The sequence below is a fragment of the Telopea speciosissima genome, chromosome 2 (genome assembly GCF_018873765.1).
Source record: "Telopea speciosissima isolate NSW1024214 ecotype Mountain lineage chromosome 2, Tspe_v1, whole genome shotgun sequence".
NCBI classification, from domain to species: domain Eukaryota; kingdom Viridiplantae; phylum Streptophyta; class Magnoliopsida; order Proteales; family Proteaceae; genus Telopea; species Telopea speciosissima.
The window spans coordinates 14,257,572-14,282,256 of record NC_057917.1 but is presented as its reverse complement, the minus strand read 5'-3'; the positions used below and the strand labels follow the sequence as shown (position 1 = coordinate 14,282,256).

General features: G+C 39.4%; 1 protein-coding gene across 1 annotated transcript in view; it reads left to right on the top strand.

The window, feature by feature from the left end:
- Positions 1–24,685, top strand: part of LOC122651607 (ABC transporter G family member 3) — a 42,599-nt gene that overhangs the window by 1,503 nt on the left and 16,411 nt on the right. Inside the window, exons 3-7 of the mRNA XM_043845056.1 lie at positions 1,842–1,921; positions 19,724–20,010; positions 20,479–20,650; positions 20,840–20,953; positions 21,600–21,728. Coding sequence (XP_043700991.1) covers positions 1,842–1,921; positions 19,724–20,010; positions 20,479–20,650; positions 20,840–20,953; positions 21,600–21,728 — 782 coding nt within the window. The remainder of the gene's footprint in view (positions 1–1,841; positions 1,922–19,723; positions 20,011–20,478; positions 20,651–20,839; positions 20,954–21,599; positions 21,729–24,685) is intronic.

Below are 24,685 nucleotides of genomic sequence, written 5' to 3'. Positions count from 1 at the left end.
TCACTTAATAATAACAAAACTATTCATGTATAGTCTTTGGTAATCTTTACATTCATGTACACAAACTACTGAAAAAGAGCACTTATGATCCTACTGATTGAATGGAATCCCTGTTGCCTGAAAGGCTGGAAGCATCTATCAATCCCTGAGAAACTCTTCTGTGCAAGCTCAATCAGGCAAAACAAAGCCTATGTCTTAACATTCTACTGCTAGATCTCCAGTCTTACCAAGGAAAAATCCATTGATTCTCTCTTCATATCTTATACACAATCGCAAGAGTTTTAATTATCCATGAAATGCAGCTTTCTGAACCAGAATAGACCACAGGTCCTTTTCTTTTGTGGACTGTCTGTCAGTTGATATCCTGGTTAGATGAAAAGGACATAGGTAGTAACTCCCAATAACTCTTCCTTTTGTACCATGGATTAGGGAAGGAGGGGGGGGAGGAAAAAAATCCGCTCTCTTCCATGTGTCACATAGTGGCAGCCGTTAGCTAGTGCACATCCCTGTTCTTGCAAATGGTCAATGATCAAGTCCTGGTTAATAGCAGGAACCCATGCAAAGTCTTCGGTGGTGGGCAGAATTATGAGCCTGTAAATTACAATTTGAGCACTGCAGTCCAACCCTTCCACTTAGTACTTCTAATAGGCTTTGACTGGAGAGGAGGAGAGAAGGGGGAAAAAAAGCCCCTTTGGTACCATTCTTTCACATTCTTGTCTTCACTCAGGTAGTCGAGGCCAGAATTTGATCTCCATTCAGATACCTATGTGCTTAGTTAAAGTCTCTAAAGTGGCCCGACTCCATATCAATTCATCTTAGTAATAGATTACTTCTAAATAAGGCATTCCTCACTAAATTGCCAACGTTAATGGTGAGACATTAAACGTATTTCTGTTAACCCAAGCAATGCAATCTTGGGCACATTTCTTGTAATTTATCACCTTCCAACCACCAATCTTCTCCAACTCAGCTGCTTTCCATGCCTCACCTTGTAGGTCAACGATGCCGTGTAATCTTCACTATGTCCCATTATATTCTTCTAAAGCTCACCCTGAAAAATGTATTCATCTTCCCTTCAATCACAGCTCCCAAACCCGATTCTTATTTACACCCCCCTACGGATCTCTGGGCTGCCATATTTTCGTTGCCAAATCTTCATCGCTAGTGGCTACTTAAAATCAGGACTTTATTCATCAAAGACCAGTCTTATGACCAATTCCACCCATTTATCTTGGACTACTAGCGCATTTTCCATTAACTGCATTGAACTTTCTGTTCTTCTCTTTATTCCACTCCTGTCCCCGAATCCCCATAGATGTGAGTTTGTTCAGTGTTTACCACCTAAAGAAAAGGGCCAAGGTGCGCACCTTGTCTTGTCTTATGAGCATAGTTGTCACAGCATCTAGGCAACTCAAGGCGTTGGAGGGGGCCTAGAAGCAAGGCAAAACCAACAAGGCGACCATGGTGTCCAAGGCAACCAAGACGCTTGGACACCAATGCGTCGCCTTGACAACTATGCCTATGAGTACTCTTAAACCCTTCTAGGGGGCCCATTCATGACAATTGAGAAAAGGGGATTTGCAAGCATGAAGTCATGTTCTCCATATGGAAGCAATACACATCTCCCCCATAGCTCCATTTAGGAGGCTCCACTCTACATGATCTAGCATTTTCCAGGTCCAAACACAAATCATTTCAGTTTTTGCCTGCCAGTGATTGTAGGTTTAGTGTTGCATAATTCAATCCTGTGGTACTAAGTGGTTGATAATGAGGGGTTTTTTTCCCCTGCCAGTTTGTGTGATCTGATTAACTGAAATAGTTTCATTTCCTTCTAATTGTAGGTAGGTTGCCTGGGTCAGCCAAAGTGTATGGTGAAGTGTTCATAAATGGGGCAAAATTGCACATGCCATATGGTTCATATGTAAGTTCTCAGCCACATGTTAATTTTATTTGATTTATGCATTTATACATATAATACCTAGAAGGAAGTATATGTATTTTTTCTTCTTCTTTTGGTGTTTTAACCATTTCTACATGCCACTGGACTAAAAATTCCTATCATGCTTCTATATCAATATTCTATGGTAGTCATTATTCTTATATACAGCTAAGCATGTCCTTGCTGATTAAGAGATTCCCTTACTTAGGCAAGTCAGCCTTGAGGCATCTGTAGTTGTAGACTTGTAGTATATAATGTGTATCATGTCCAGCCGGAAATGGTTCAGTGTCAACGGTAACTTCTGAGGTCTATCCCCCCTCCCCCTTTAATACTATTGTTGGTAGTCTTTACTGGTTGAACTGCTGCCAACATACCATAAGAAACAGCACACACCGAGTTTGGTGCTTCAGTGAAACTCCATGTGGGTTGGCCTTGAAGAGGTTGAATGGAAGTTTATTAGTGAAGATTCGGTTACTATACTGAAGATGTCTCACCTGTAGACCAAATTCTGTCAGAAGTTGGTGATGTTGTGCTGTATTTGCGGTTGGGGAAATTTCTTTGCCTTTATTTGCTGCACTTTACAGACAGTCAAAAGTTTCCAACTAGTCCTCGGACATGTTTTTTAGAAAACTAGAGGGATACGAAAACCTGATCCAGTCAAGTCCATCTTCTTCTCGAAACAGATGCTGCCACTAAGGTAATGTATTAATTGTTGTGTTGAAGCATGATTAGATTTGGCCATTGTCAGGTTCTACCAAGGTTCTAAAACTCAGGTTTCTACTAGGTTTCGACCAGCTAGAAACCGAGTTTGTCTCGGTTTCGACCATATCTTGGTCAAAACCTGGGACTTTCTCCAGGCTAACTCGAACCTTGGTTTCGAGGCCCAGAAGTTGTTTTTTTTGCCTTGATTATCGTTGTGCTGCCTATTTTTGACATTTTAAACCTGTAGAAAACCTAGGACCTGTAACCAGTAACTTGAGAGAGAAGAGAAGATGGAAGAAGAATTGATTGTAATGCTTGAATTATTTAATTGATAGGTAAGCCCCTCTATTATAAATAGAGGGGAAATTACAATAGAAAGGGGAACTCCTAATCAGATTAGGAATTCCTAATCATGATAGGATTCCAAGTTACAATAGGAAAAGAACTAGAACTAACAACTCAAACTGAAACTAAGACTAACAACTCACAGTAGAATTAGGACTTGACATAATTAGAAACTAGGACTCCAACTAGGACTAGGAAAATAGAAGATACACATATCAACCAAATCACTGTTCACGTGAACAGTGTCACATGAACAGTACTTCAACACTCCCCCTCAAGCTGGATTATACAAATAAGTAAAGAAAGAAGATCCAGCTTGAACTAAAAGGAAAAAAAGAGAACTCCATAATAATGCAAACACTCCCCCTCAAGTTGGCGCATACAAGGTATTAATGCCCAACTTGAACAAAATGAGAAGCAAGTCAGAAACTAAGTTACAGCAACATCCAGCTTGACAGATGAATGTAGCTCCCAAATAAACCTTCAAGAACTTGAAATAATTGATCTTCAAAACCTGGACAGACATGATCAGCAAATCGGGACTAGAATTTCTTCCAAAAAAAGGCAGCTTTTAACGATCTTCAATAGCTAACCAGTAATGAATCTCAGATTGTCATAATGACATAAAATTTTGAAGTTAAATAACTAGGGCAGCAAGTAGCGGAAACAAGCTGAATTAGGCAGTGGAAAAACACTGTATCAACCCAACTGAAAGTTCTCAAATAGGCAACAACCAAATATCTTTAATACTCTTTAATACTTCAATCTCCCCCTTACAACAAACTCAACCCAATAACGAAGGATACCCAATGGCAATGGCGGAGAAAACTGATCTTCTATGTTTTGCACCAATGTTCCTGCAAGTTCTGCGTTTTGCAATGTCTGCAGGTGTATTGTACATAATCCTCCCCTCACGTGTAGTACACGTGGACATAACAGAGATGATGTAAGAGATAGGGCAAAAACATAATATTTCAGAATTTTCCAAGAGGTGTCAAGGGTAATTAAAAAGGAAGGAATGGCAAAATTGTAATTTACCAAAAGTTTCCAAAGGTGTTGTGGGTAAATACCAAAGGTATGGGATATGAAGGGAATTAGAATTATTGAAAGGGAACGGTGTTAGAAAAAAGGATGGTATGGCTGTAATTTGGTGAAAATCCACTTTTAAATACAATCCAAGCTGGTAGTAAACCAGAATATTCAAAGATCAATTGGGTAGTCAAATAGGGGAATGTATTAAAAAGTAATGGCAGTTCCGTAAATAACCAGAATTTTGCAAGGGGTTTTGTTAAACAAAAAAGCAAGAGATGCAATGGGTAAAATAATGGCTATGGAGAGTGGCAATTTGGTAAATAACTAGAATTTTCAAGAGGTTATTGGAAAATAATGAAGCAAGGGGACAGATTTGGAAAAGAATTTAATTCCCTAGTAGAAAGGGTAAACTAGGAAAGGAATGTAAAGAATGGATTAAAGAGAATAAGAGATAAAGAGAAGGGTATTATTGGAACTCAAAAAATAAGGTTTGAAGAAACCAATTTATGGAGGTTGTCTTCAACCTTACGACAAAGAATCCAGCGAAAGCTGGGCAGCGGAAACCAGGGAAGAAGAGGAACCAGCGACTGCGGAAGCGGTTTCTACAAAACCTAATACGTGCATTAGTTTCACATAGAGAACACTAAAAATAATACTTGTGGTTTTGATCCAAGTTTGATACTGTATATTGTTCTTGGACATGGTATCGAATAAGGTTTGAACAGAACATAACTCCTTCAATATAAATCAGATTTAAGCAATCTTAGATTTGTTTGAAAGCTTTCCAACACAGCTTTCAAACAAATCCAAGATTGCTTAACTTTGATTTATAATGAAGGTGTTATGTTTTGGTCAAACTTAATTTGGTGTGCGCGGATGCTATTTAAAATTGCTCCGAATGAAAATATTTTTTTAGACATCAAAACAAATGAATATTTTACCACACTTTTGGTTTTTAACAATGTTTTATCATATTAAGATTTATGAAGTTTTAGATTTGAGAAAAACCTCGACATTAGAAAGTTGAAAATTTCACCTAACGCCGAAAATCTAGTTTTTGTTCTTGAACTGGGGGGTTGACTTTTTATCCTTTTGGAATTTGATTTTTTAACTATTTTTATTGGATTCAAATAGGGGGTATTTGCTTATTTATGAATAATATCTTAAGTAAATGAAATACCAATATTTCATTTACTTTAATGATATTAGGCATAAATAAGTGTCTGACCTGATTTTAGGCATAAATAAGTGTCTGACCTGATTTCTGGCATATATAAGTGTTTGTCCTAGTTTCCAGCTAGGTTTCCTCAAGTTTCCATGGTGATAAGTGACACTTATATAGGTATTCAGGTTGAAACTACCGAAATATGGTCGGAACATGTCGAAACCATCGAGTTTTGGTCGAAACCTGGATTTTTTAAAATCACCCTTCAACTCATCTTGGAAACTTGCGAAATCGAGTTAACTCGGTGGTTTTGACAGGTTTTAGTCGAGTTCTTCTTCCATGCGTACTACTGGTTTATTCTATGTTCTTGGTCCCCTAATTTTAGATATCTCTTCTTCTTTTGGATTGTCAATTGTGGGATAACTGAAACATATCTTTGCAAGGGAATTAGAATAGTGAGAAAATGAAGATTGGAACATCCCTTTGCAAAACGTGCCCACTTCCTGATTGGGATGGATTAAGCAGAACTTCTAAAAGAAAAGGTTCATGGCAGTGTGCTTTCCTTGTATTTACTTTTGTTCCCGTTGTGCTGATATCATTTTTCTGATTTGATCTTGCAATAAAATCTGTCAACTATGCATATTTACATGCATATTATAGAAATTCAAGTCAAAGAGTGAATCTTAGAATCAAGGTTCCTCAAGAAGGCAAAAAGAATGTGTATTTTCTGCCCATCTTTGATTAAGTCATGAGACCTTCATGGTGTTCTTTGATTCAGGTGTCCAGATCTGGCAAGAACGGTTTTGATGCTTCATGATGGAGTTGCCAATATTGATGAGATTTTCTTTCTTTCTTTCTTTCTTTGAGAAGCAGAAGACCAGAGAGATTGAAATAGGTGGTTTCAGTTAGGACTCCTCATCACGAAAATTCCTCCAACTCCTTGTCTTATGACCTTATGTGACAATCTAAACGGATTGGGAACAATCCGAATTCAAATTTATTTACAAATCTGCTATCTGAATGCGATCCGTTTATCCACTGGATATGTTGAAACAATATCAAATTCAAATTCGCTTTTTTTTAATTTTTTAAATGGATTCCGGATATTATCCGGTCCGATCTAAAGGCCAGAGTCAAGGAAGAAGAAGAAGAAGAAGAAGAAGAAATTAAAGTTTGAGTTCTTTACTTGAGTTACTTCCTTTCTTTACTCTTTCATCCTACGGTTCAAAGTGATACCCCCAAATCTGAGGGTATAGATTAGCATGAATCACATATACCGTCAACTTTTGTTTTTGGGTAAAACATACTGCCAACTATTATTATTACTAAATGTAATTTATAAAATTAATCTTATAATCGAATAAACGGATACAGGTGTATATTTCAGATATTTTATTACCATCAGATAGTTAAACAAATCAGATAATAATCGATCGGAAACTGGGATTATCATATTCGTATCCGACTAGTTACCAAACGGATTCAGATAGTTTCTGGATGGTGATTTTGCGAATACAGATTCCCTTAAACAGATACGAACACGAATCGAATACGAATTTTTCAACCATCAGTTTACATCTGTACTCTTTCTTTTCCCTCTTAGTATGGAATATAATATATGAAGGATTACCCTCTCTTCTTTCATCATTCTCTTCAGCCCACCTATATTTGTCAGTGTATCTGGACACTCTTTTTCTTGATACTCGATCAGTGTGCCTGCCTATTCGATAGTAGCAATCCAATGCTACCACTATATAATGTGAAAGATAAACATTATCATGCTTCCATGGCACCTGCTTCGAAATCCATATCAACAAATTGTCATTATTAGATCTGGATTTACTACTGATTGATGGCTTATTCAGAAGCCCTGACCTCTTTTTGAGGATTTGACGGGTACATGGCCGCCTTGAGTCTTGACGAGACCAACTGGTTAGTTAAATATGTGCAAATTCTCATTGTAACAAGCCCATTTTCTTTTTGGTACTTTACTACTTGGACGCCATAATGCTAGACTTTGTTGATTCAATTTTATGATCCAGTTCATTGTATTACTGTTCCAATATGATCCTTGTAATTCTCCATTTAATTTTTCCTTTTTAGATAACTTATGCTTATTTTCCTAGAAAATTGCAAATTTTGAGATATTCTTTTGTGAAGACAGCTTGATATATCTTGATGGACCCATGGATGTTTATTGCATCATCTTCTCTAGCTTAGATTATGCTGGGAAGATTCAAAGAAATGTGGTTAAGCTGGCTTGGCTAAGCTGGAGCTCTTGAGTTTAGGAGGTCATGGCCTAGGCAGCAACCAGGCATTAACTAAGTTGACCAAAATGAAAAAATATTTGTTTGAATTTAGTTCCAATACATTTTTTACAAGTGTGTTTAAATGTAGAATATAATATTTAAGATAAAACTTCTCTTGAGATAAATAGATTCTGACATTAGTAAAGCAAATGTTACATTATTTTCAGGCTTATCAAAAGCTATAATTGGAAGGATATTTCGGCTTTCGGCTTCCTGGGAGAGGGTGTCAGAAATAGTTATTGATACCCTAATTAAAGCATAAATAGATTAACAACTTACTTTTCTAGTATTCTATGAAAGACATCAAACAAAAAGTGCTGATTGACTTAGACCCTGCATGGTAACACTTCTGTTTCTGTGTTCTTTTGTTCCTGAGAATGAAAAAAGAATAAAATTTTGTTACCGCCGGTTCATTTTTTTGTTTCTGGGAATGAAGCAGTTGCTGAAAAACACTAAAACTTGCTGAGAAACACAAAAAAAGAAACTTTAATTTCGAACTTCTCTGTTCCAGAAACAAAAGGGAGAGAAATAAGGGGGGGAGGGGAGTTGCTCTTTAATGAGCACATGGTTAATTTGATGGGCAAAGCAGTAATTTCATGCATCTTCAACACCACCGCCACCACCACTGTTCCACAACCACTACCTCCACCAATTTTTTTGGATATTCAATGGCATTTTTGTTAATTTATAGAAGTTCCCAGAGCAGAAATTACTGGGCATAACACACGTATTTCTGTTTCTTTTCTGGCCCAGAAATAGAAATTACTATGCGTTACCAAACATGTTTTTTTGTCCAGAAATTTGGCTTAGAAACAAAAATACCAAAAGTCATTTCTGGAATAGAAACATGGTTCAGTAACAGAGTAACAGAAGTGTTATCATGCCTTACTGACTAGCAACTAGTCATCTGGCAGTGACTAATCCTCCTCTTAGTGTATAACTCTATGCCTCGATGCAGTCAATATTTGATGGCTAGTGGAGTTGATGGATTAATTGTTGCCTAGGCCATTCTTTAGCCGCACTGATTGAAAGGATGTTTTTCGTGAGCTTTGCTATAAACATGTTGGTGTAGGGGATTACCTAGAAGCTAGGGTTCCTACATGGGTTGCACAATAGGGACAATCATGGGTATACACTCAAGGGGCTGTAGGTACGAAATGGAATGGACAGCAGCATATACAAGCCTACACGAGGTAATGAAACAGTAAATTTAATTGTAGTAGTGAACAATATAATATGGGTCTAAGCAACATGCGTCAATTCAACAAACACATGGTAGACAACATGGGGGTGGGGAAGCAAGAACAAAAATTACCGATATCAAGTCCATAGATTTTCAAGATTCTGAAAAATGATTTATGCTATACTATTCTTATGCAAACATTCTAACAGGAAATCAGACATAAACATGCATGAGAATGCTGCACAATACCACAGTAAAATAAGCAAATAGTAGGCTATTAAAAAAAAACCCAGAGGAAATAGGTTCAGCATAGCATGTTCAATAGGCTAGAGATTATAGGAACTCATGTTACTGCTGAGCTGAACAAACAGAGAAGAAAAGGGATGGGGTTCATGCAATCGGGTGGGGAAGAAGTAAGGCTACAACAACTAATATTCAAGCAGAAACAGAAGAAGAAGAGTAAGAAACAGATGCAGACTGACAGTGCAGCCGTGGGGGTTTGGAGAAGGAAAAAGTAGAGGGAAGAAGAAATATAACACAAACCTTACCTGTTACGTGATTCAAAATAGTGTTGTAGAAGAGAAGATGAAGAAAAATCCAGCAGAAGGGGGGGGGGAGGAAGATGCTTCACGCAAGTAGTAGTAGAGGAGACCCAAGAAATTCAAGCTTCATTCATTTGTTCATCCCTGGCCGAATGGCCTAGTACATCTTAAATAGAGAAACAAAACAATAAAAAAAAGACTAACTAGGCTGTTGATAGGGTACAAGGTCCAACAACCTAGGGGGAAGTGCCAAAAAAGCATAAAGCCCAATCAACTTATGACCTAACAACTTAAAAAGCTGGTCCCAAGTGGGCCTGGGTCTGGACTATACTTACAAAAGAACCACAAAATGAACCAAAAACTGAACCAAACCGAACCAAACAAAAAATTACATATAAAGTAATTGACCCAAATAGAACTCAAAAACAAAATCTGGACCAGCAAAGAACTTGGGCTAGCAAGGAGCTTCACTAAATCAGCACCACAAACCATATCGAAAGAAGCCTCCATCCAACCAAAGGGAGCTCGATCCCAAATGTAACTGCCTACGCAATCTCCTTTGGTATACCTTTCGAAAATCCTTAGGAATGGGGCTGATGTCCCCATCAACTCTCCCGGGCTTTGAAGAATTCACCTCCGATGAATAAGAACTCAAATAGTGCTCAAGCATATCAGGATTGAGCTGTCTAAACTCATCAATAGGAATCCACGTGCAATCAATTTCCGGACGATTTCGCCATTTAACCAAGAATGCTCGAGTTCCTCCATCACATGAAGAAATAACTCTCTCATCGAGGATATCTTCAATCTCTTCTTTTCCTATAACATTGTCGGGCACAGGAGGCAAAGGTGTGGATGTGGATGAAAATGGAGATGCATGGGTTTAAGTATCAACAACAAACGGGAAGTCCACAAGGTCATCGGGGTAAAAAGGAATATCAGTAGAGGTGCTATGGTAAGGAGCAAGATCCTCAACATTGAAAATGTTACTGATTCCCATATCAGAAGGTAATTCCAAGACATAAGTATTAGCACTTACCCGTTTGAGAATTTTGAATGGACCTGCACTACGTGCATGCAATTTGCTCGCTTTTCCTTTGGAGAATCTTTGTGGCTTGATTCTCACCATCACCATATCGCCTTCCTCAAATGTTTGTAGTCGTCGACGCAAATCAGCCCTGGACTTGTATTGGTCATTACTCAATGCAATTCGCTACCTTATACCTGCATGTAAGTCATGTATATGCTATGCAAAAGACTCGGCTAACGGGGAGGTCCTAGAGCTAGACATGGCTGGGATATGGTCAATGGGTGCCCTGGGTTGGTAACCTAGACATACCAGTGGTCCTATTCTTAGAGCTATTGAAAGCAAATTCTGCTTAGGTGAGGATTCTGTTCCAACTCTTAAGAAATCTTCAACCAAACAACGTAACAAATTTCCGATACTCCGATTGATGACTTCAGTTTGACCATCAGTCTGGGGATGGAACGCAGTGGAGAAACGGAGTTTAGTACCCATCATCCGCCATAAGGTTCGCCAAAAGTGGCTTGTGAATTTGACATCCCTATCAGACACTATGGTTAAAGGCAGACCATGATACTTGACGACCTCATTGAAAAAAAGTTTGGCCACATTGGATGCATCAACAGTTTTTGAACATGGGATGGAATGTGCCATTTTTGAAAACCTATCCACAACCACAAAGATAAGAGTCATGTCCCTTTGAAGTTTTGGGAAGACCAAGCACAAAGTCCATGCTAAGGTCTTGCCATGGAGCATGTGGCACAGGAAGGGGAGTGTACAAGCTAGTGTTCTTTTATTGTTTGGCAGGCTGGCATGTGTGACACTGACTCACAATTCGAGAAACATCCCTTTTCAAACCGGGCCAAAAGAACCTATCTTCAACAAGAGTGGTGGTCTTGTCTGGACCCAAATGTCCAGCGACTCCTCCAGCATGCAATTCTCAAATCAGATATTCCCGAAGTGATGTCCTGGGAATGCATACTTTGTCACTTTTAAACAAAAACCCATCCTTTAGCAGGAAATCTGAACGAGCAATAGGAGGATCTTGATTCATTGAAGTGAAAATCTCACTAAAATCAGGACAAGTGGGATATTGGTCCTTGACTCGCTTAAACCCTACTACCTCAATGCTCATTGTTTGGAGCAAAACATTAGTTCGGTGCCTAACACTTATGTGCTTGAGCAAGAGATTGACTCGACTCAAAGCATCTGCTGCAGTGTTCTCAACACCAGGTTTGTGCTCGAGTACAAAGGTGTACTCTTGAAGAAATTCGACTCACTTAGCGTGCCTTTGATTGAGCTTTTTCTGGGCACTCAAATATTTCAGGGCCTAGTGATCTGAAAACAACACGAACTCTTGCGGTAACAGATAATGTCGCCAATAGTGCAAAGATTGCACAACTGCATAGAATTCCTTGTCATATGTGGAATAGTGTTGCTTAGCCTCATTTAGCTTCTCACTGAAATAAGCAACTGGGTGTCCTTCTTGTCCTAAGACACCACCTATCCCAACACCAGACGCATCACAATTGACTTCAAAAACTTTGGAGAAATCTGGGAGACGTAAGACTGGTGCTTCTATCATCAATTTCTTTGTTGCAACAAAGGCCTTGGCGGCATTTTTAGTCCATAGAAACTCCTTTTTCATGCAATCCGTGATAGGAGACATGATGGAACTAAAATGATAAATGAACCTTCTGTAGAAGGTAGCTAAGCCGTGAAAACTTCACACCTCGTGAACATTGGTAGGTTCAGGCCATTCAACAATTGCTCTAACCTTCTCAGGAGTCAGGATCAACAGCTACCTTTTGACCTGACAAAACAAATCCTAAGAAAATAACTTGATCACTCGTGAAGGTGCATTTCTTGAGATTGACATAAAGTTTAACTTTCAATAGCACCTTGAAAACTTGTTGCAAATGATCCAAATGGGAAGATGTGGTATTACTATAAATGAGGATGTCATCAAACCACTAAGAACTTGCCAATGAATGGTTGAAGCACTTGATTCATAATCCTCTTGAAAGTGCTAGGTGCATTGGATAAGCCAAAGGGCATGACCAACCACTCAAAAAGTCCATCCTTCGTCTTGAAGGCTGTCTTCCACTCATCTCCGGGTCTAACTCGAATTTGGTGGTACCCGCTCTTGAGGTCAATTTTGGTAAAGATTGAAGACCCCGCCATCAAATCCAACATGTCATCAAGCCTAGGTATGGGAAACCTATACTTGACAATGATCTTATTGATGGCTCTATTGTTGATGCACATTCTCCAAATGCCATCCTTCTTGGGTGTGAGTAAAGCAGGTACTGCACACGGGCTTAGACTCTCTCTTATGAATCCCTTTTGAAGAAGCTCATCCACTTGTCGTTTGAGCTCGAGATGTTCTTTAAGGTTCATACGATAATGGGGCAGATTTGGCAAAGATGAACAAGGAACTAGATCGATTGCGTGTTGGATTTCACACATTGGTGGTAGCTCATCTGGTAACTCCTCAGGGAATAATTGTTCAAATTCCTTCAACAAGGGTTGCGTTTCTCTAGGAGCCTCAGACGATTCAGCTTTACTTGGCTTGGGAACTAGGGCGTAGATAACCCCCAATTCTTTACACTCACTCTCAAACTGCTGTTGATTTAGAATGTTGAGTGTTTTCTTTGGAGCTTGCTTGGAGGTACTACCCTTGTGTTCGGGGACCTTTACTTCCTTGGGTGCACTAGGTGTCAGTCTAATCCTTTTCCCTTTAAATTCAAAGACACATGTGTTAGACTTCCCATAGTTTGTGACATCTCGGTCATACAACCAAGGTCTCCCTAAAATGATGTGGGCAACATCCATCTCTAGGACATCGCACCAAACTCTCTCCTCATAGCCCGCAAAATGCAAAGGGACTAAACACCTAAGAGTGACAGGTATAGTAGACTGATCTAGCCAAGCGACTTTGTATGGCTTAGGATGGGCTTGAGGTTTGAGTCCCATTCTAGCCACAACACTTTGAGAAACCACATTCATGCAATTCCCATTGTCGATAGCGACACGGCAATTTTTACCCTGATGAAAGGTGTAAGTGATGAAAATATTGGTTCGCCGCCAATCATCGTCGCTTTTGGGTTGCGAGACCATGCATCGAAACAACACTAATGTAGTCCTAGGTAGGACAAGTCCCACTAGGAACCAGGGGAATAGGGTTAAGTAATAGGATTGGCCGAATGGGACAGATTTGGCTAATTAGGTCAAAATTTAGGGTTAGGGTTAGGGTTTCGAGCTAGGGTTTTATTTGGTAAAGATGTGCAGGTTTTTAGGAGTCTAGTGGTGTAGGTTTGGATGGATTTGGATAAGGTTGGAAATCTAGGGTTTCGGGTTAGAGGCCTTGTGAAAATGGACTATTTGCAAGATCTAGGGTTTAGGGATAGATTTTGGGAAAGGGGTTTATAGGGTTTTACTATGCAGGTTTAGGAGGTCATTGTGGGATAAAAATAATTGGATTTGGTTAAGTTTAAAATTCTGCAATTCTGGACAGAATTGAGTGGCAGGTTTTGGGTTTAATGGAGTGGAGGAATGGAGGGGATAGAGTGGGAGTTATGAGCTGGATTTTGGATCGAGTGTGGGGAGAGGTGTGGGGGTTATAGGCTAGAAGTTTGGTTTGGAATTGATGGATAGATCTGAAATTATGAAGGAGTCCTAGTTAAGGTAGGAGTTGCAGGTTTAATGGAAATTAGGGTTTGATGGATGGAGGGGTGTGTGGATTAGGTTAGAGGATGAAGAGGGGAAGGATATATGTAGGAAATTAAAATTACTTACTGGTTTGATCTCCTTCAAAGGCGGCAACAACAGCTTGAAGAAGCTTGATTGAATAAGAAGAAGGACCTCCCGATCTACAAGATGCAAGGAGTCGATCGGAGTCCACCAATCCCTTCACCTTGATATTACCCACAAGATAGCCTTGATATTACTCACAAGGTTCACTCAACAGAGCAGAGCAGCACCTATGGCAGCAAACAAAAGCTTTTTCATTAATTAAATTCGTATCTAATGCTTGGCCCCCTTACAACCTTATATAAAAGACTCAAAATTAGACTTAGACACTAAAAAGGAATGGCCTAACCCAATCCTTAACCTATTATCTAACTTAAACTGACTAGGAAACTGAAATAGACTCAAAATAGAGTCCTAATGACTTAAAAACAAGTTAAACTACTTAAACAAAGAAGATTCCCTACTAGCCAATAGGATATAAGATCCTCTTAGCCAATAGGATCACTTCACTTAAATTAGACCAATTGAACCAATTGTATGCAACCAATTTAACCCGGTTCAATTAAAAACACAAAATAAAAACTAAATATGGAAATAAACTAAACTAAACTAAGGCTCCTATTAAAACCCTAGGTTTAGGGTGGCTTCTTCAATTTGAGGAGGCTAGGATCTGCATCAAACACCTAATCGGGAGGTATTTCTCTCCTCTTGTTCTTCATCAGAAATGATCTCATTTGGATTGTGATCCTCAAACTCATTATCTTGACTCTCATCTTGGTTTTCATTCTGGTCTTCCTCTTCAAGATTCTGGTTCCCAACACAAAGATTCCTGTTGGGGCAGTCTCTGACATAATGGCCAAATCCTTGACACTTAAAACATTGTTGTTGACCATTCTTTTTGGGTGCTGCACCCAAAATGCCCTTATCCTTGTTGTTCTCAAACTGATGAGGAGGGTTGTCAGTTGTCTTAGAGAAATTTGAAGAACCTTGAAAAGGCTTTTTGGAATTTGACTCTCCACTTTGGAAATTCTTCTTTTGAGGAAAGGTCCTCATGAATGACTCAAGTTCTAAGGCAACTCTAAAAGCCTGATGGACATCTCAAACCATGTGTGGTGCCATGCGTGTTCGAATGTCTGAATTGAGTCCAGTAAGGAACCTGGAAAGGGTCCGTTCAGTATCTTCGCGAGTACAACTCTTGATTTTCAGTTCATTGAACTTGCGCATGTACTCGGTTACAGACAACTTTCCTTGCCTATGGGTGTTCATCTCATGTAGAAGTTGAAGCCTATAGGTCATACTCCCTTTTGCGTCTCTCTTGCATTTCCACCCATGTGGACACAGGCTCAATTCCTAAGTTCTGCTCCTGGTATTCTAGTTCTGTCCAGAAATCTTGGGCTGCTCCTGTGAGCTTGATTTTGGCAAATCGGAAGCAAACTTTCTCGGACATTTCATAGAACTCAAAATATCTGTCCATTTGCCTAATCCAATCCAACAAGATTTTTGGCATCAATTTGCCCATCATAGGAAGGAGCTTCAACCTTGGCCATTCTCCTAATGTCAAATCCTCAGTCTTGGGGTTCATAGAATTCCTCATCCCTATGCGGATGATAATTCCTTTGAAAATGATGCCCCTGAGGTCCTCGACCTCTTCCTCTACCTCGACCTCGCCCATTTCCTAGAAAGTTATCCCCATATCTATCATGTTCAACAACGATATGATCATGCTCTTCGAGTCCTTGTTGGGGAAACTCTTGTCTAGGTCCATTTCCTTGAACAGTGTGTTCTTGTTGCAAGGGGGTCTCCACAACATTGAGTCGGGCTGAGATATCTTGGAGGGCCTTTAAGGTCTCTTCATTCTGTTGAAGGAGCCTTTCTATTTGTTCCGGGGTAATGGTTGGGTTGTTGTCCATGTGTTGGTATGTCTTACCACTCCTGGTGGTCATACATGGGGGTCCTAACAAGGTTGGATCCTATGGGCAAAATTAAGGTAGACTGGTCATGCAAAATATCTACTGTAACAGCAACCTACGGACAGCCTAAACTCAGGCTCTGATACCAAGTTGGTGTAGGGGATTACCTAGAAGCTAGGGTTCCTACATGGGTTGCACAATAGGGACAATCAAGGGTATACACTCAAGGGACTGTAGGTACGAAATGGAATGGACAACAGCATATGCAAGGCTACATGAGTTAATGAAATAGTAAATTTAATTGTAGTAGTGAACAATATGGGTCTAAGCAACATGCATCAATTCAACAAACACATGGTAGGCAACATGGGGGTGGGGAAGAAAGAACAAAAATTACCAATATCAAGTGCATAAACTTTCAAGATTCTGAAAAATGATTTATGCTGTACTATTCTCATGCAAAATTCTAACAGGAAATCAGACATAAACATGCATGAGAATGCAGCACAATTCCACAGTAAAATAAGCAAACAGTAGGCTATAAAAAAAACAGAGGAAATAGGTTCAGCATAGCATGTTCAATAGGCTAGAGATTATAGGAACTCATGTTACTGCTGATGGGGTTCATGCAATCGGGTGGGGAAGAAGTAAGGCTACAGCAACTAATATTCAAGCAGAAACAGAAGAAGAAGAGAAAGAAACAGATGAAACTGACAGTGCAGCCGTGGGGGTTTGGAGAAGGAAGAAGTAGAGGGAAGAAGAAATATAGCACAAACCTTACCTGTTATGTGATTCGAAATAGTGTTGGAGAAGAGAAGATGAAGAAAAATCCAGCAGAGGGGAGGGGGGGGGGGGGAATGCTTCACGCAAGTAGTATTAGAGGAGACTCAAGAAATTCAAGCTTCATTCATTTGTTCATCCCTGGCCGAATGGCCTAGTACATCTTAAATAGAGAAACAAAAAAAAAAAAAAAAAAAAGACTAACTTGGTTGTTGATAGGGCACAAAGTCCAACAGCCTAGGGGAAAATGCCAAAAAAGCATAAAGCCCAATCAGCTTACGACTTAACAACTTAAAGAGCTGGTCTCAAGTGGGCCTGGGCCTGGACTATACTTACAAAAGAACCACAAAATGAACCAAAAATTGAACCAAAAGCTGAACCAAACCGAAAATTACATATATAGTAATTGACCTAAATAGAACTTAAAAACAAAATCTGGACCAGCAGAGAACTTGGGCTAGCAAGGAGCTTCACTATATCAGCACCACAAACCATATCAAAAGAAGTCTTCATCCAACCAAAGGGAGCTCGATCCCAAACGTAACTGCCTACGCAATCTCCTTTGGTATACCTTTCGAAAATCCTTAGGAATGGGGCTGATGTCCCCATCAACTGGCTTTGAAGAGTTCACCAACAAAGACTGCGCCATGCATCTTCAGCTTGGATCAGGGTCACTTTGGTTAGAGGGAGATTTTTTCTGTAATGGATTGTGGTGCTGAGCTGGAGGAGTACTTTTGCTGGCTGAAATTTGTCTTTAGTCTTTTATTTGTAATTTGGTTTAAATGTAATTTTGGTTCAGTATTTGGTTCAGTTTTGATTCAGTTTTTGGTTCAGTTTTGATTCTTATGTAATTTATAGTCTAGGCCCAAGTCCAGGCCCAAGTCCAGGCCCACTTGGGACCAATGCTTTAAGTTGTTTAAGTCATAAGCTGATTGAACTTTATGCTTTTTTGGCACTTTCCCCTAAGCTGTTGGACTTTGTGCCCCATCAACAGCCTAGTCAGTTTTTTTTTTTATTGTTTTGTTTCTCTATTTAAGATGTACTAGGCCATTCGGCCAGAGGATGTTAAGAAATGAAATGAAACAAGCTATTGGCTCTTGGGTCTTCTTCTCCTCTCTTGCGTGGAGCATCTTCTCCCCTCAACCCCCCAAATGGATTATCTTTTTCTTCTTCTCTCCTTCTCTGTTTCAGCAGCACAGCAGATGAGTGGTTAAGTTATTTGTTTCCCTTCTCCCCCACTTCTTCTTTCTCCCCCCCCCCCCCCAATCGAACCTGCCTTGTTCTTCTTTCTTTTCTGTTTGTTACATTATCTGCCCTACCCCATCCCCCTACCCGAATGCGTGTTCATCAATGCCTCTCCCCTCTCTATCATAATTCCTAATTTGGAACCTTGAACCATTGTTATTTTCTAATCTGTTTTCACCTATACTGCTGTTAAACTTTATGCATCTTCTTCATACTTATGTCTTATTCTCTATTGGAATGCATGCCTAGGACTAGTACAACATGGATATTTTTTTAGAGTATTGAAAGGTCTTTGCACTTGATTTGGTAGTTTATGTATTGTTTCCCGTTCCCCATTTGGCCTATCAAATGTTTGTGGAAATGATGCTATGAGCTCTATTCTGTATTGTTCATTATTGCATAGACTTTTCAATGTTTTATTCATGCATATGAGTCTGTAAATGCTGTTGCTACCCATTTCTGTTACCTGCTGTCCTATGAGTTTTAACCCATTGGTTGTCCTAAGTAGCAACCCATGTAGGAGCCTTAGTTTCTAGGTATCCCCCTGCATCACATGTGTAGCTGTATGCAGGTAGGTAGGGATCCACCAAGATGATAACCTCAACCACTCTTGTTTTGCACTTGGCTGGAACTGGATGATCCTAATCATCCAGTCTGTGACATTTTTCCAGGGTGGTCTGTCCCGGATGCCACTATTTCCTCATTAGTATGGGCATCGTGTCAGCATATCAGGAGCAGAGCTTTATTTCCCCTGCCCTTGCAACAAATTTTTTTTGTCTCGAGATGTAGGACAATATGTACTTCAACTCTGGAATTAGAATATTTGTGGAAATTTTCCATAAGTTTATTTTCTAGCAAATAATGGAATATTGTGGAATCATTGCTAATATACCTGTCACATTGAGAAGGGCACAAGTGTGAAACTTTTGGATTTGCCACCTAGAAACAATCTATGGTGAAAAATTGATTTGATAATGCATGCTATATTTACATACATTTATATATTAGACACAAGAACAATTGATTTGATAATACATGTTGGCTTTTCATTTATGTTGACACGAACAAAAATCAACAGGAGGTCTGAAAGTGTTGCTCAAGAGTTTGCAGTTGAAATTAGAACTTCATCCATTCAGAAGTGTCCATGTAACACTGGTAGAACAGGATTCATGTATCCTATACCCATGTACTAGACAATCTTTTTATGTTTGATTTGAGTTGGTTATTGATCTCTTGTTTCATTATCTTGATTTATTTTATTTAGGGAAATAGAATCTGTTGAAGTTCGTGACCCGGACATAGTCCATCCATGCCTCCCCTTTTGTTTTAGAAACAACAAAAGATTATATCATCATTTCTGAAATAATGTATACGTTTACAAATGATATGAAATCATAGCCCCTAAAATTTATTTATGCTGTACACACTATGCTGCTTTTACCCTCCCCTGATTTTCTAGATATGTTTTTAGTCTGAATTCTATGTGACTTTCAGTCCAAAATCTGAAATCTTGTTTGAAACTTGTCAAAGTGTGTAACTATCTTGTAACATTGAAGCTTTCATTTCAATGCAGATTTGAATTGAAAATTTTGAACTCTTGGTATGTGGGGGTTAAAATGGAACTGTTTCTTTTGAAGTCTTCAACATCTTGGTGCTATGATTGGTCCTTGGCATGTGAAATCCAAAAGTTACTAAAGTAGATATTCACATTCTTAATACTATCTTTTAATTGTTCTTTGGGAATTGCTTGTTGAAGGTCAGGATGTTTATATGAATTCTGTTATCTAATTCTAGGGTTATGTGGAGAGGGAATCCACACTGATTGGATCCCTTACTGTGCGGGAGATGATATACTACTCTGCACTTCTACAACTTCCTGGATTTTTCTCTCAGAAGAAGAGTGCGGTGGAGGATGCAATCATTGCTATGTCTTTGGGTGATTATGCAAACAAATTGATTGGTGGCCACTGTTACATGAAGGGTCTTTCTAGTGGTGAGAGAAGGCGTGTCAGCATTGCCAGGGAGCTTGTAATGAGACCACACATCTTATTCATAGATGAACCTCTTTATCATCTTGACAGGTTTCTCTGACCTTACCCAAGTATTGTTTTATCTTAGGAAACTTAAACCATCTGGTAAACTGAAAGACTGGTTTATCAACAACTTATTGGATACTTAGAGCACATGTGGGGTAGGGCCTCCCATTTGATGTTTAACTGTGGAGATATTCTCTTCTGGGAAGGTCATCAAATGGAATGATCCTAACTATCGGATATTTCTTTTTCTGATGGCTCTAAGAAAACAATGAGTACTGGGATCATTTGTTTAGGCTAAAATTTGGCCTTTGGAATTTGCTCGGTGTCGCTTATTGTTTGGCATGGGCCAGACCCCCTGCAAGTGTGTCATCTATAATGCTGTTCTTTGGCGGTCTATCTACGACATTTTCCCTTTTTGTTTCCATTTCCCCTACTTACGAACCTGTTATATTATTTTCTTTCTCCTTATCTATTTACGAGTGTTTGTTTTAATGTTTTGTTTCTTTTGGCCAGTGTGTCTGCACTTCTGATGATGGTGACTTTGAAGAAACTTGCAAGTACAGGTTGCACTCTTATTTTTACCATGTACCAGAGTAGCACAGAAGTATTTGGCCTCTTTGATAGGATCTGTCTGCTTTCAAATGGAAATACATTATTTTTTGGAGAAACACTAGCTTGTCTGCAGGTGGATATTGATCTGATGCTCTCTCTATTCTTTTATCCTGGCTTTTTATAAGAAGTACTTGATATTTTGAAACTACTATAATTGGCTTTGCTTCCATATTTGATGCCCTGCAGATATTTTGTGAGGCATGTTGTTTATTTCTTTATTCCCAATTTTGGAGGAAACTAACTTGAAACGTTTTCTTTATAGCATTTCTCAAATGCCGGGTTTCCTTGCCCAATAATGCAAAGCCCCTCTGATCACTTTCTACGTGCGATAAATACGGACTTTGACAGAATTATAGCCATGTGTAAAAATTGGCAGGTAAATGCCTTTTGGAATTCTATGCTTGAGTTTCATAGCTATAACTTTCTTCTATCATAGCCTCTGGAGGGAATTTATAATGAATGGTGAAAAATTGGATGGTTAACTAATCCATATCGGGCTGATAATTGTCTTCTGGAATCTCCTGGATGGGAGCTGCTGATTGGTGGTTCCACATGCTTGCATGTTTCATACTTTTTTTTTCTTTCTATGTTGTTTATACTAAGCTGTTTATATACTCCCGACCATGCATATGATTTATTTATCCAACATAAAAGAAAACAAAAACCATACATAGTGGAAACAACTAGTGTTATCAAATAGTGGAAACACTGAGTGTTATAAAGGCAAAGTCTACAAGACTGCCTCAGTGGTTTGGGGGCATGGACCAGCTCTTGCATGAGTCAGGGAAATGATTGCCCAAGTCGACTTGCGGCTTTGACAACGTTGGAAATAATTAAAGTTCAATATTTTTTCCTCTTTCTTCTTTTTGAGCCTATCTGCTCATTGTATTTTCGTCTTAAAAAAAGTACAAATACTAATACAATTATCATCATCATCATTAATTATTGTAATTATTATTTCTGTTGTTATTGTGAAAAATTTTGCTATAGAAACATGACAGGGAAGGCAACAATTTTGACAGGATGATCAGGGGGATTTTTCATCAGTAAATATGGATACTGCTGTTGCAATACGCACCCTTGAAGCAACATATAAATCATCAAATGATGCGGCTGCCGTTGAGTCCATGATACTGAAACTCACAGAGAAGGTGATTATTGTTGATAAATCTTTGCCCAGTATGGTATTTGTTGGTAGCTTACGATTGTCTACAAAGTAGGCACAATACTAATTACCCTTATTTATGTTCATACATCCCCCCCCCCCCCCAAAAAAAAAAAAAAAAAAAAAAAAAAGAAATGGATTGTGTAACCTTGTAATGCAAAATCGACCTCGAACCAGAGAAAAAACCAGTGGGAGATCAATTGCAACAGGATCGATGATTTAGGGACGAACAAAATACAGAATTCTTTTCTCTTTCACCAATCCCCCCCTACCTTTTGTACATATGAAAGCAAAAATAAATAAAGATATGACTTGGGCATCCTCAATCAGCATCACACTGACCACACAAAGTCTCTCACCTTGCAACTGCATCTCACAAGGAAAACAATATAAAGCCATCATCTTGTGTCTAAAATGGTTGGCTAAAGTACAACCCCTCTTTTTATTAATCTCAATGAAAAACAAAATAGGAACCTCTATTTACGGTAGGAGGGTCCCTTTATGAGTAACTGTTGAGGTAACCATCCTAATCGTTGTAGATAGGGATGCTGAGTCATAGCTTAGTTGTCAACACCTTACTTTCCTAGTTTGTTAGGGCTGTAACTTTATTATAAATAAAGCTGACCTCTGTCATTATTGACAAGTCGATTCATTCCCTAAACCTCCGATTCTCCACTTGGTATTAGAGCCCAAAACCCTAAAAGTTTTTCTTTGCTATTTTTTTATTTTTGTTCTCTTTTGCCGCTGCCGCTGCCCGTGGGGTCTCCAGCCTCCTTGTCTAGCATGGTAGACTATAACCGAACCATGCCTCACTAACCTTTCTAACAAAATCGCTCCTCCTCACCGCGGTTACTCTCTTTCTGGTGAGCAGTGTTCACCGTCGTTGCCAGACAGCTGTTGACTGTGATTGGCTTTTCATCACTGCCGCCGTGCTCTCGCTGCGACCTCTCTTGGTCGCTGCGCCTCACCGCAGGGCCTCTTCACCCTTGCGCTGCTGCTGCCTCTTCCTAGAGGCGACCCTTTGGTCGCTGCGCCTCACTACCGGCGTCACCTGCCAGCGCTTCCGCTACCCAACCAAATCCCATTGTGGCGCCCCCATCAAATTCACCCTCACCATCAAGTAATATCTCTCATGCTTTTGATAATGTTCCTGACAATAATAACCATCTGCATGATAACCATCCCATTGCTATTCGAAAAGGCGTTTGCTCCTATACTCAACATCCCATTTCCCATTTTGTTTCTTATGAGTCGTTATCTCCTTCCTATCGGGCTTTTGTTGCCTCGTTGTCTGTGTCTATTCTACAAGATTGGAAAGAAGCCATCAAAGTGGGAGACTGCCATGCTAGAGGAAATGCAGGCATTAAACAAAAATGGTACCTGGGAACATGGCCCTCGCTCTGAAGGGAAGAAGTTAGTTGGATGCAAATGGGTTTTTACAGTCAAGCAAAGGGTAGATGGAACTACTGAGAGATACAAGGCACGATTAATTGCCAAGGGCTTCACCCAAACCTATGGGATTGACTATCAAGAAACCTTTGCACCTATAGCAAAGATGAACTTTGTTAGGGCATTGCTGTCATGTGCTGCCAATCTTGGATGGAACCTTTAACAGTTGGATATCAAGAATGCATTTCTTAATGGGGACCTTGAAGAAGTCTACATGGAAATACCTCCTGGTTTTGCATCCAGATCTATTGCTGGCCGAGTTTACAAGTTGTAAAAATCATTATACGATCTCAAACATTCTCCTAGGGCATGGTTTGGTTGATTCTTGAAAGCTATGCATAAGTTTGGGTATCGGTAGAGTCAAGCTGATCATACCTTGTTCGTGAAAAGAATTGGTAGTCAGATTACGGCCCTCATTATCTATGTTGATGATATAGTGATTATTGGCAACAATGATGGTGAGATCTCCAACCTAAAATCATTCTTAGCAAAGGAGTTTGAGACCAAAGATCTAGGACCTCTTTGGTACTTCCTTGGGATTGAAGTTGCAAGATCCAACAAGGGCATTTTTATTTCCCAACGGAAGTATGTCTTGGATCTTATTAGTGAAATTGGTATGCTTGGGTTTGAGCCTACAGATTCCCCCATTGAGGTTAACCATCAACTTAGCAATGCCATGGGCGAGCCTGTTGACAAAGAACAGTACCAAAGACCTATTGGCTGACTAATCTACATGTCCCATACTCGGCCTGATATTGCCTATGCTGTAGGCATTATTAGCTTGTTCCTCCTTGATCCTGGACAGTACACCTTGAAGCTGTACATCGTATATTGAAATATTTAAAGTCTGCTCCTGGGAAAGGTCTTCTCTTCTCAAGTAATGGGCATTTAAGACTAGAAGCATGCAGTGAGGCTGATTGGGCTGAGTCAATTGATGATCGGAGATCTATCTCTGGATATTGTTCCTTTCTTGAAGGCAACGTTGTCATATGGCGAAGTAAGAAGCAGTCCATCCCGCTCCAGTGCTGAAGCTGAGTATTGTGCAATGGCACAAGGGATTTGTGAGCTCATGTGGCCCAATGGACTTTTTGAGTAATTTGAGAGTTACCTCTAAAGACCCTATGCACATCTTTTGTGATAATAAGGCAGACATTAGTATTGCTCACAATCTAGTTTAGCATGATAAAACGAAACATATTGAGATCGACAAAAACTTCATCAAAGAGAAGCTTGAGCAAGGGATAATATGTTTGTTAGTTTTGTCAATCAGTTAGCTGATGTGTTTACAAAGGGTTTAAATTGTAAGGTGTTTCATCTTCTTGTTTCCAAGTTGGGCATGGATGATATCTTTGCACCAACTTGAGGGGGAGTGTTGAGATAACTGTCCGTTGTAGATATGGATGCTGAGTCATAGCTTTGTTGTCAACACCTTATTTTCCTAGTTTGTTAGGGCTATAACTTTATTATAAATAAAGCTGACCTCTGTCATTATTG